At 41.0% G+C, this 12,432-nt stretch overlaps 1 protein-coding gene across 5 annotated transcripts in view; it reads right to left on the reverse strand.

Moving 5' to 3' along the window:
* Window positions 1-1,671: 1,671 nt before the first annotated feature.
* The window catches only part of LOC130106435 (neogenin), a 138,267-nt gene continuing 127,506 nt past the window's right edge, over window positions 1,672-12,432 (reverse strand). For 2 of the 5 annotated variants that reach the window (XM_056272553.1, XM_056272551.1), the window contains exons 19-28: window positions 11,954-12,061; window positions 11,603-11,797; window positions 11,489-11,521; window positions 10,694-10,753; window positions 10,443-10,581; window positions 6,851-7,134; window positions 5,692-5,844; window positions 3,692-3,943; window positions 2,782-2,894; window positions 1,672-1,888 (exon numbers count right to left, since the gene is read on the reverse strand). In XM_056272553.1, coding sequence (XP_056128528.1) covers window positions 1,805-1,888; window positions 2,782-2,894; window positions 3,692-3,943; window positions 5,692-5,844; window positions 6,851-7,134; window positions 10,443-10,581; window positions 10,694-10,753; window positions 11,489-11,521; window positions 11,603-11,797; window positions 11,954-12,061 — 1,421 coding nt within the window. In that variant the 3' untranslated portion in view covers window positions 1,672-1,804. Of the gene's footprint in view, window positions 2,063-2,781; window positions 2,895-3,691; window positions 3,944-5,691; window positions 5,845-6,850; window positions 7,135-10,442; window positions 10,582-10,693; window positions 10,754-11,488; window positions 11,522-11,602; window positions 11,798-11,953; window positions 12,062-12,432 lie in introns of all 5 variants that reach the window. The other 3 variants (XM_056272554.1, XM_056272552.1, XM_056272555.1) reach the window with 3 other exon arrangements.

The following is a 12,432-nucleotide window of genomic DNA, read 5'->3' on the forward strand; positions in this document are numbered from 1 at the left end:
CCGTTTGGTGCCCAGCAAAGTGCATTATATGGAGAAAAATCCTGGAATGTTTTCGCCAACTTGCCTTTCATCCATCAACGATTTTTCAGTGCGTAAAATCAGCATTGATAAGTTGTGGAAAACAACGAGCTACTATCATTTTTACAATAAATAATAATTATACATCCAATTTTTCTCCATTGACCTTATCAAAACACAAATATAAGCAATGTTTTCCAGCAAAAAAACAAATGCAAATATGGCCTTATTTAATAACGTAACAAAATAAACAACAGTTAAATGTCTTTGAAACCAGCTGTTTACTTGTGACATTATTGTTACATAAAATAGGTTCATATTTCACATGGCATCAGCGATTCATTTCAAATCCAAAATATAAAAAGTGCAAATGACAGTTGACGGTACACCGGCCACACAACATGGTCCAGTGTCTTTCCTTTTTTTTTTTTTAATCTTCCCCCGTTATTGTAAACACAAACAACAACCTAATTCATAAGCAGACCTTGTTACATTGACAATTGACATTCATGACGTGAGAAACTGTACACGAGCAAGGCAGAGTTCGTCGCTGATATTTTCTTCCGCTCATTCTTTGGGAGAAGGGGTCGGCTAAACGGCACGGTGAAAACACAACGCAGAATATTTCATAACTTACATGGAAAATGTTTACAAAGCAATGTGTCGTCTTCATATAAAAACCAACCAAAACATGAATATATATAAAAATTGTCCTTTTTGAGAGTGTACAAAGTATTCATGTAAGCAAACATTTGCAGTTCATTTTATATCTATATATATATATACCTCTCAAAGTACAAAAATCTGAGAGTCACTTGGCATTAAACTCCTTCATGATGAATCTCAAGGGGCCCCGAAAACAGGCGTCAGGGTCCTGAGGAAGAGGAGCGTACATGAGGAACGAGCGTCTCACGTTTGAGGAGTTTCTGAAGCACCAAACATCACTGGATTCAGATTGAGTTGAGATGGTCATTCAGAGCATAAAGAGAGGAGTGGAAAATGCAGATGCATATTCAGACTTTGATGCTTCCAGCGTCCCAGAGCAGGAGACACTGAGATCTTCCAAAGATGACCGCATTAGATGAAGCATTTAAACATGATGTAAGACACTGAAATAAAGCCATGACGCATTCATCCGAATTCATGAGCAAACAAAAATAACGATTTGTAAATTATCTGATAACTGTTATTGTGTGAATTGCTGCATTCAATTCAAATGCAACAACTAACATGGTGTTATAGACAATTTATGCAAGAATGGTTTTCTGATTTATGTAAGAATGTGCAACAAACGAGCATATTCATGATCCACACGTTTAAATCATTAATAAATTCATTGTGTAAATTGTTACACTGATTTACAAGTGGCAATTTACATAGGAATGGTTTACGCATAATTTCCATAAAGTTATTCTGCTTGCATTTCATGAATGAAGCCCAATGTATGATGAGCATGTGAGGTTTTTGACCTTAAAAAAAAAAAAAATCCTAAAATGGCTGTATACACAAAACATATATAAACAGGCTAAAAATATGGAATATGTAAATACAATCCCCCCCCCCCCAAAAAACAAAACAAACCCCATTAAAAGTATGTTTTCTGTGCAGAATGGCTCATCCGAGTTGAGAAAAATGGCATTGAGTTTTCATCGTTTTCTAGGTTTCTCTGGCGATATCCATGCAGGATGGAGAAGAAGATGAAGCGGAGATCCATGTTCGGTCAGTGATCATTCAAATGTCCTGGTTGTTCCTGAGGACGAGGTTCAGCCGTGTGTGTTGAAGCGCTTCAGCCTGTAGTGATGGCGTTCAGATCCTTCATCAAACCCTCCAGGTGGGCCATTTCTTCTGAGAGCTCATCGGTCTCATACGTCTGAGAGAGAGAGAGCCATGCCAGACCAGCCATGTTAGAGTTAGGACTGAGGGATGCAAGACAGCGGAGGGAGAAAGAACAGAAAACCGAACAGAAAGAGGAAGAGCGAGAGGAGCACGAGGGAGGGAAACGGGTTTGGAAGCGAGAGAATAAAGCAAGACGCTACAGCGCAACCTACGACAAAACAAACAAAATGCATGCATTTCAGAAGTGCAACGCAAATTAAAAAGGAAAAGAAAAACAGTGCATTTTTAAAATTAGGCACAGAAAGAGAAAACGATTCAAATTAATTCGGCCGGTGAGTAAAAAGATAAATGGGTAAAAAAAAAAGAAGAGAAAAATAAATCAAATTAAACACAGATTCCAACTTTCTTAATAATAGGGTGTGTCAAGATCACACTTCACTCTAAAATTAAAAACACAAAACAAGAAATTAAATTTTGTATAAAGAATATGCAGATATTTTATTCCAATTTTTATTAATGTTTTAATATGAATTAAATTAGCAAATACTTTAATGGACAACAAATATATTTCAGATACAAAAACTCACTAATAAATAAATTCAATACACCATGCTCTTTGCTTTAACCAGCGGTGTCCCACAGGGCTTTGTATTGGGCCCATTTAGATTTGAGAATTCATTTAGAAATTTGATTTTTTACTGCTAAAAATAAAAAAATATTAGGGACTATTAAATATAAACAGTTTATTTGTCATAAAAATGATTTCACAATGTAAAAAAAAAGAAATACTGGTCCTAAAAATAGGCTTCATTTTCTATATGCAAAACATAATATCTTATTTCCGTCTTTTGATTTTGGGGTGAAATGTGAACGAGACATGTTTCATAATGAAGCATTCACAAAAACTCAAGTGTCTCCAGCACTCACCATGTCCAGCATCTTGCTGGTTTCTGATTGGTCAGGAGCATTCGGGACTGTTACTGGCATTGGAGCTCGAGCTCGATTTAGTGTCCCGATGGACGCAGTTTTCACACCGGGCGCTGAAACACAGATAACAGCACATGCTATGAAGTCTCCCACACGTAAAGCAACCATCCACAGTAGATTCTCTTAAAGGTACACTATGTAACTTTTGGCGCGCTAGCATCTTGTGGAAGAACATTGTAGTCGGAGCTACTTCTCTCTGTTTATGTATATGACACAGGTATTTTGACACCTTTATTTTAACGCCAGAGCCTGAGCTCACAAGTGCTCGCATTCTCCGTGTTCATTAGTTTACGATCTGTCTGACAGTCCTGTCTGATACGATATTATATAGAAGTGTTATACACAGAAAGTAGACAGTGAAGAAAAGGTATTAGCGTATGCCATGTGCTTGATGTCCAGTGTTGCTGAGCAGAAATACATAATCATGTTTCTCTTGGTCTCCTCAAAGTCGCGTTGGATTTTCTCCTCAGCGTAAAGGTTTAGAGGTCCATCTATCACTGTTTTCCATGTGCGTGTAAATATATAGGCTATAATCTTTTTTTTTTTTTTTTTTTTTTAAATGGCGAGTGCTGGTGTTTCGCGTGCGTTCGGCCAATCAGCGAACACTAAAGTCACTGTAGTTCCTATAGTGCTGGTTTAGACTGACTCTAAAGTAAGAGCTAAATTAGTTCCTTCAAAGGAGTTCCTAGAAGTAAAATCGTTCCCAGTTCCTGCGGTGTGAACACACTAAAATCCAGGAACTTCCACCAATAGTTCTAGTAACTATGAAAAGGTTCCTCCGGTGCGAAAGCCCCTATAGAGTAACCTTTACGTTTTTAACATGTGAAAATGGATGAAGCAGGGACCGGACCTGGCTGAGCCAGCAGGGGGGTGCTGGGTAAGGCCGTCTCATAGGTGGGCGGGTTATGGGCAGAAACCGTGAGCGCTGGCACAGCGAAGCTCTTGAGCGGGTGTGTGGGCCGGATGTGGGCCGTTGGGGGGTTTATACTGGGGAGATCTTCCTCTTTGATCAACGCCTCAGTCTTCTGGAGCTCAGCTGATGTGATGGGCTGACTGGGGGCAACCGGAGGTTCAGGTGCAGCCGGCTGGTTCCTCACAGACTCTACACACACACACAGACAGTGATGAAGAAATAAATCAATTAATAAACTTATTTAATATTTTACAAATATGAAAAACAAAATGTAAAAACGTCTGCAGACGGAGACCTGTGTAAGTGTGTGTTTGGGGTGAGTCTCTCCTGCAGACGGAGACCTGTGTAAGTGTGTGTTTGGGGTGAGTCTCTCCTGCAGTCGGAGACCTGTGTAAGTGTGTGTCTGGGGTGAGTCTCTCCTGCAGACGGAGACCTGTGTAAGTGTGTGTTTGGGGTGAGTCTCTCCTGCAGACGGAGACCTGTGTAAGTGTGTGTTTGGGGTGAGTCTCTCCTGCAGACGGAGACCTGTGTAAGTGTGTGTTTGGGGTGAGTCTCTCCTGCAGACGGAGACCTGTGTAAGTGTGTGTTTGGGGTGAGTCTCTCCTGCAGACGGAGACCTGTGTAAGTGTGTGTTTGGGGTGAGTCTCTCCTGCAGACGGAGACCTGTGTAAGTGTGTGTCTGGGGTGAGTCTCTCCTGCAGACGGAGACCTGTGTAAGTGTGTGTTTGGGGTGAGTCTCTCCTGCAGACGGAGACCTGTGTAAGTGTGTGTCTGGGGTGAGTCTCTCCTGCAGACGGAGACCTGTGTAAGTGTGTGTTTGGGGTGAGTCTCCCCTGCAGACGGAGACCTGTGTAAGTGTGTGTCTGGGGTGAGTCTCTCCTGCAGACGGAGACCTGTGTAAGTGTGTGTCTGGGGTGAGTCTCTCCTGCAGACGGAGACCTGTGTAAGTGTGTGTCTGGGGTGAGTCTCTCCTGCAGACGGAGACCTGTGTAAGTGTGTGTTTGGGGTGAGTCTCTCCTGCAGACGGAGACCTGTGTAAGTGTTTGTTTGGGGTGAGTCTCCCCTGCAGACGGAGACCTGTGTAAGTGTGTGTCTGGGGTGAGTCTCTCCTGCAGACGGAGACCTGTGTAAGTGTGTGTTTGGGGTGAGTCTCACCTGCAGACGGAGACCTGTGTAAGTGTGTGTTTGGGGTGAGTCTCTCCTGCAGACGGAGACCTGTGTAAGTGTGTGTTTGGGGTGAGTCTCTCCTGCAGACGGAGACCTGTGCAAGTGTGTGTTTGGGGTGAGTCTCTCCTGCAGACGGAGACCTGTGTAAGTGTGTGTTTGGGGTGAGTCTCTCCTGCAGACGGAGACCTGTGTAAGTGTGTGTCTGGGGTGAGTCTCTCCTGCAGACGGAGACCTGTGTAAGTGTGTGTCTGGGGTGAGTCTCTCCTGCAGACGGAGACCTGTGTAAGTGTGTGTTTGGGGTGAGTCTCTCCTGCAGACGGAGACCTGTGTAAGTGTGTGTTTGGGGTGAGTCTCTCCTGCAGACGGAGACCTGTGTAAGTGTGTGTTTGGGGTGAGTCTCCCCTGCAGACGGAGACCTGTGTAAGTGTGTGTCTGGGGTGAGTCTCTCTTGCAGACGGAGACCTGTGTAAGTGTGTGTTTGGGGTGAGTCTCTCCTGCAGACGGAGACCTGTGTAAGTGTGTGTTTGGGGTGAGTCTCCCCTGCAGACGGAGACCTGTGTAAGTGTGTGTTTGGGGTGAGTCTCCCCTGCAGACGGAGACCTGTGTAAGTGTGTGTTTGGGGTGAGTCTCACCTGCAGACGGAGACCTGTGTAAGTGTGTGTTTGGGGTGAGTCTCTCCTGCAGACGGAGACCTGTGTAAGTGTGTGTTTGGGGTGAGTCTCTCCTGCAGACGGAGACCTGTGTAAGTGTGTGTTTGGGGTGAGTCTCACCTGCAGACGGAGACCTGTGTAAGTGTGTGTTTGGGGAGGCGGGTGCTCTCAGGCTGATCTGGTGATGAAGGTAACCGCGCGGCGGGAGGTGATAGTGATGATGATGGTGATGAAGATGATCGAGGGAATGAATGGGGTGAGCACTAATCACAGCTGAGAGAGGACACACACACACACAGACACACAGTGAGATCAACACAACACATCTGCTACACACTTAGTGAGCTGATTTTCAGACTACTGCCTACACAGCATCCCTACTGTGCATCCTAAATGAGACGCAACCTCACAAGTGACTGATTTAGATAAATCTAAAACCAGCGCTCTATTTTGCTGGTCATGTAAATAATTTAGTTTAAATTTTCTACACTGAAATTATAGTTTTGAAAATCAAAAATAAGACTAAAGAAAAAATATATGAATATATTTTATTTTATAAAAGCAAAAATACATTAAATAGAAAAATAAACTATTTAACTTTGTATTTATATTAGGATTTGTTTCAGTTAGTTTTTATTTGTGCACAAATAATTTGAAAATTAATATTTTTAATATTAATTTTGATATTTATCAATAAAAAAATATCAAAATAAATTCTGATACAAAAAAAATCTCATGAAAATAAAAGTTTAATAAAGTAAAAAAATATTTATATATTTTTTTTACAATAGTTAGGTGTTAGCATGTTGCTCTGATAGTCTAATAAACATAATAAATAGAAAGCACACTATTTACTAAAATTATACTGATCTGTTAGATTGAATGAATTAAACATTTATAATAATTTATCTTGAATCATCTGCCATTGTAAATGGGTTTTTTTTTTTTTAATGTATTGCATTCTGCAATTATTTTGACCAGGATGGATATGCAATATGTAAAAATGAAGGGTGCTCTGATCAGGATTCTTGGGGCCAAACACTGGATTCACTATTCTTAGAAGTCAACATGCTCCGTATCTTTCAGCAAAGCACTATCATAGTGAGAATATCCTAAATGCCTAAAAGGCTGTTTACGAGGGAAGCTCACTAGGTTTGAATCTAGCTATTATGACACAAGACGACATGAAAGAACAGCACATGAACACTGCGTTCTCATTGCATGACAAGCACAAGACAGGTTGAGATGTTATGGGACAGTCAACGCTCTGTGAACTTACGCTGGGGAGGCTGAGAGTCGAATGGCATCATGATTTTGGGTCTGACTCCCCTGCGAGTGGACACACTCTCCTCCAGCTCCTGAATCTGATGGCTGGGCTCCACCGGGTCCTGGGCGGCGCGAGGGATGGGCGTCTCCGTCATGACCGGGTTGGGATCGGGAGATTTGTCGATGGGTTTGAGCTCCAGACGCTCGTGATGGATCCAGAGATCAGGAGGCTTCAGGTCTTTAGACGAGCTCTTGTACTTGTGTGAGCCGGTGTTGGACTTACAGGCTGCACGTTTCCTGAAAACACAAATACAGCTGAACCTCTCCAAACACTTTTAACTGCTTTCTACAGCAAGATTTACTTAAGTTGTTCATGATTATGATAAGTAACTTTTAAAATAATGTTTACACAGACACACACACATATTTAAAATACACATATATAATATATACATATACACACACATACATACACACATATGTATATATATATATATTAGTGCTGTCAAACGATTAAAATATTTAATCGCGATTAATCGCATTAATGTCATAGTTAACTCGCGATTAATCGCAATTAATCGCACATTTTTATCTATTCTAAATGTCTCTTGATTTCTTTTTGTCCCATTATTTTTTCTAATTTTAATGCTCTTATCAACATGAAAAAGTGGATCGGCTTGCTTTGTGGAAATGTTTTTTATTAAAAACAACATTGACAATACTGTGTTCAATTTCACACTAAAACATTTTCACTTGGAGCAAATTATCTCTCACACAATGTAACACTACACTAAAAGGGTGAAAGAAATACTGACGAGGTCCTGATATTGACGAGGGGGCGGAGAATTCGCATCAGCTGTGTGTGTGTGTGTGTGTGTGTGTGCTTAGCCATCAAGTGGTATTTCAGACTGGACGTGCTGCGATGATGATAGCTCAGTTCACAACGACAAAACACACAGATCACTTTGGTCTTGTCAATGGAACCATTTGGCAACTTTTTGTTGTTGCCACTCGTGGGGCGGCAGTGGCTCAGTGGTTCATGTTGGTTGTCTACAAACCGGAAGGTTGGTGGTTCAATCCTCGGTTCCACCTGACCAAGTGTCGAGGTGTCCATGAGCAAGACACCTAACCCCAGCTGCTCCCGACGAGCTGGATGGCGCCTTGCATGGCTGCCGTCGCCCGTCGGTGTATGAATGAGTGTGTGAATGGGTGAATGTGAGGCAAATTGTAAAGCGCTTTGGTGGCCATTGGGTCTGTGAAAGCGCTATATAAATGCAGTCCATTTACCATTTACCATTTTTAAAAGTAAACTTTCCACTCAGAATCTTATTGGCATCCATTTCGGCGTCTCGCGCTCGTCATCCGCTCAAAACGTAACGTTAACCTACTATTTGGCCGGCTCGCAACAAGTGTGTTTCCGGTCTAGCTAGATCCGGTGCTTTCAGAAAGGACGCGGAATGCGCGGCGCTACGCCAGTTTTCAAAACTTTTTGGATGCCAAAACATTTCTATTGGCCGCGCTGGTAATCGTCACAACGGCAAAAGTTGAACTATTTTGAATTTTGATCGCGGTGTGCACGCTGCTGCTCTTGCGCTTTGGTCAACGAAGCAACAAAACGTCCTCGCGCGGCACAAGTCAGTGAAATGAATGCGTTTCATAGCGCCGCGCATGCCGCGTCCGGTTGCAAAAGCATGTGGAAAAAAAACAACAAAGTTTGCAAGGCCAAAAAGACTGTTAATCGTGCGATAAAAAATTTAATCGCGTTAAAATGGATTTGCGTTAACGCCGTTAATAACGCGTTAAACTGACAGCCCTAATATATATATATATAGACACACACACACACATATATACATATACACACACACACACACATGTATTGGATATAAATAAAAAATAATTGGTTTAACATTATATATATTTTGTTTATATTTTGTTTATTGTATTTCAATTTATCTTTGTTTCAAGTAAAGTTTCGATGGTGCATAAATACAGTTTAAAAGAAATTCAAACAGAGAAAAGTAATTCAAATTAAATTTAGATTTTACCTCAAATTTTTTTTGGTTTCTTATGAAATTATGAAATAGATTTCATATATTAATACAGAATATTATTACATATTTAAATGTGTTAAAATACTTATGAAATGCACATTTAAATATATTATATACATTTAAAATAAAATTATAGTCCCATATTTTTCTTATATAATAAAACAACTAATAATTATTATTTAGTATTTTAATAACATTAAAATACAAAGTTTCAGCATTTTTTCGAGGGTTTGTTGTGACAGAATAAAACAATCACACAATAATCAATCGTTTTGAGAGACGAATGTCAGATATGCAGCACTGACTGAAAAGTAAAAGTCAGGCCTAAGAAAACTCTTTATTCGTGGTGAAACCACTGTAAGAGAAAATGTCTCATTGCTTGTTGCAGGGCCGGAGTGGGACTAATTTTCAGCCCTGGAGTTTCATACCTTAGACCGGCCCACTTTAGTTCCCGACCGACTATATTAAAATAATGTAATTAAACCCTCAGTATATAAGTCTGCAATAGTGCACTGTTCTGTACAACCTTGTAATTCATTGTATTTTTCAAATATATAATTCTCTATTCAGTGCAATAGCCGTACACAGGGTTTTATAAATAAAGGTCCCAAAAGTGATCTGGGTTCGGGGGCATATTATTTTTCCACTGTCATTGGCAAAGAACATGTATATCTGTGTTAAATAAGAATCCATTGTAATAAAGTTATTCTCATTCTGGGCACAATATGCAATAGGCTTCCTGCTCTCCTCTCTCATCTCCATCTCCTTCTCTCATTCTTCTTCTCTCAGTCTCTTTATCTTTAGGTTACCTTTGATTGATACAGTCTTTGCAAATTGATTATTTATGTCGGTCGTTTAAAACTTCTATGGTAAAACAGCTGTTTAGTATAGCCACTTGCATCTTATCTCTTGAAGCGCCGCGTTGGGATTCGCGCGCGGCCGCGGCTCGCGCTTCTGTTAACATAAATCAGGCTTGCTTTGATCGGTCATCTCAAACATTTTGCCATTGCCGACGAGCGGTGTTGAGTAGCTACTGAAGCAGCTCAGATTATGAGGTCGGTTATCGTCGCGATATGCGAATCATTGCAGCACCAAATTAGAGTATTAGGCAATTATTTCACAAAGTTCATTATACACTCGAGGACAGAGGTCCGGACCTCGGAGACTTCAATGGTGGGTACGGCCCTGAGGCTATTTGGCCGCTTGAGTTTCTAGAGATTTTTTATTATTCTGGCCTTTTCAGCGCCGCCTTTGCGCCTATTATCCATGTTTTGTATCTCTTATTTTTTGTTCGCACGTACATCTCTAACAACAGACTTTTTTTTGTGGGGCTGCGAGAAAATAACAATAAAAAAATAGTGGGGCTGCGCTGTGACTGGAGCATTCAACCCAGTGCCATGACAACACCGGCCCTCCTGGCCAATAAAACAGACCGGCCCACCGGGAATTCTCCCGGTGCTCCCGATTAGCCAATCCGGGCCTGGCTTGTTGTTTTTATATACAGATGTTATACAGATTTTTTAAAAGATGGCAGAAGAGTGAAGAACACACTTTTTCTGATGGGAGTTGGACCGGCGCGTGCACAGGACGGCTCCCACGACCACAGCGATGATAGTGAACGCTCCCACAGACACGATGACCACGATCACCAGGATATGATTCTCATGGCTGCCCGTGATGCCTGGCTTATCTGACATATGAGAGAGAGAGAGAGAGAGAGAGAGAGAGAGAGAGATTTACTAAACCGCAAGTCTCATTGAGATCATGGCGTCTGTCTTTAAAGTGTGTGTCTTCATGTTTACCCATATTGGATCCGATCCCGTGCTCCGGCAGGGTCGGGTGACCAGGTTTGACTTGCAGCCCTATAGGCAACAAGACATCAGCGACATTCAGCTATCCCACAATGCATCTGACATAAATGGCATGTTATGGACAGTTATGTAGAAGGGATGAACACTATCTAGAACTGCACTGAAATTACATTCAGAGGAGGGCTGCACGATTAATCGCAATTTACAATCGCACTTAAATCGAGATGGCATATCGCGATTTTGAAATCGCAAAGGCTGCGATTATTTTGTATGCGCAGCTTGTCATTGATGATCGAAGCACTGCGAGTTTGAGTCACTTATAATGTGCATTTGAAAAAGCAACACACGTCAAACATATTTCCAAACATGAGAAGTATTTATGAACCTCTTGTCCAACTAAAGACAACATTTAATAACATGCTTTACTCCAAACTCACTTCATAAGGACAGTTGAGCTCATATACATATACTGAGGAGTTATTTAGAAATAAATGTAAAATAATAATATAAAATGTGTTCTATTGCAAATTCACATACTTGATCTCATGGTTTATTGTTGAGCTGTCAAGTTGTCATGTTGAAATAATCAGTTCCAAGCCCGTGACACATTTCTATTGTATTATTATTTATTTTTATTTTTATGGGGGTGTGTGTGTGTACACTCACACACCCTTATTTTTCCGCACTGGGGTAACTCTAGTAAAAGTTGTTGTACTAGACGACCTTGTGAACTAATGAAATTCCAGTTGTGTGACTGACCTTCACAATAGAAACATGTTTAATTACCTTGATCACTTGACATTTTGTCAGATGGTTCAGCTGAAAATAAAGACAAACAGAATGAGCGAGTGAGCGTAAGCAGAGTGTAACAGATGGGAGTAAACGAAGAGCTGGTTTCACCTTTCGGCGTGCGAAAGTGCACCGCGTCTGACATGGGTCCCATGCCTTTGGAGTTTCTGGCCTGGATCTTAAAGTAGTAAGCAGTGTCCAGTGTGAGACCCTGAATCTGATGGGTCAGTCGGTTTCCCACCACAGGCTCCACGACCCAGTTATGAACCTCAGCGTTCACATCGGTGCTGTAGTAGATGATGTACCCTGAGAGACGAGAGACGAGCTGTCTGAAAATCATCCTTCTGACCTGACACTTTTCTTTTTGGATGCATGTTATCATCCAATAATCTAGCTCCTGTGCTTGTTCATGAGAATGTCAGGCTAATATGTGTCATATGTCGAACCCTGTTCTTCACACACCTGTGATTTTGCCGTTGGCTTCAGTTGGAGGCTGCCAGTTGATGTTGATAATTCGTGGATTTCCCTCTTTACTGATCACAGTCACATCTTTTGGAGCAGAAGCGGGAACTACAAAACACACCAAACACCATTAAAGGGATATAATACAAGTAAACAGTGTTAATGGCTATTACTGAAACCTTTACCAAGTTATGATAGTATAATTGTCATAATTTGTCGCCAAATCATGTTGAAATGCAAATGAGACATTAATAAAATATGCACTCATTTTGCATGCATCCAGACAAATTTTGTATGTACTTTTTTATGACTTGTATAACTAATATAAACACAAAATAAGTTGTCAACATCAACACACAAAACACAAATGATTATCATATTTGAAGTACGTTTTATATAACAAAAGGCTCTATTGCAATAAGCATACATGCATAAATGTGAAAAATTTGGTGCATGCATGTTAATGTGATATTTATAAC

Source organism: Rhinichthys klamathensis, unplaced genomic scaffold, assembly GCF_029890125.1.
Source record: "Rhinichthys klamathensis goyatoka isolate OS25496 unplaced genomic scaffold, OSU_Roscu_1.1 h1tg000341l_1, whole genome shotgun sequence".
In the NCBI taxonomy this organism is placed as follows: Eukaryota; Metazoa; Chordata; class Actinopteri; order Cypriniformes; family Leuciscidae; genus Rhinichthys; species Rhinichthys klamathensis.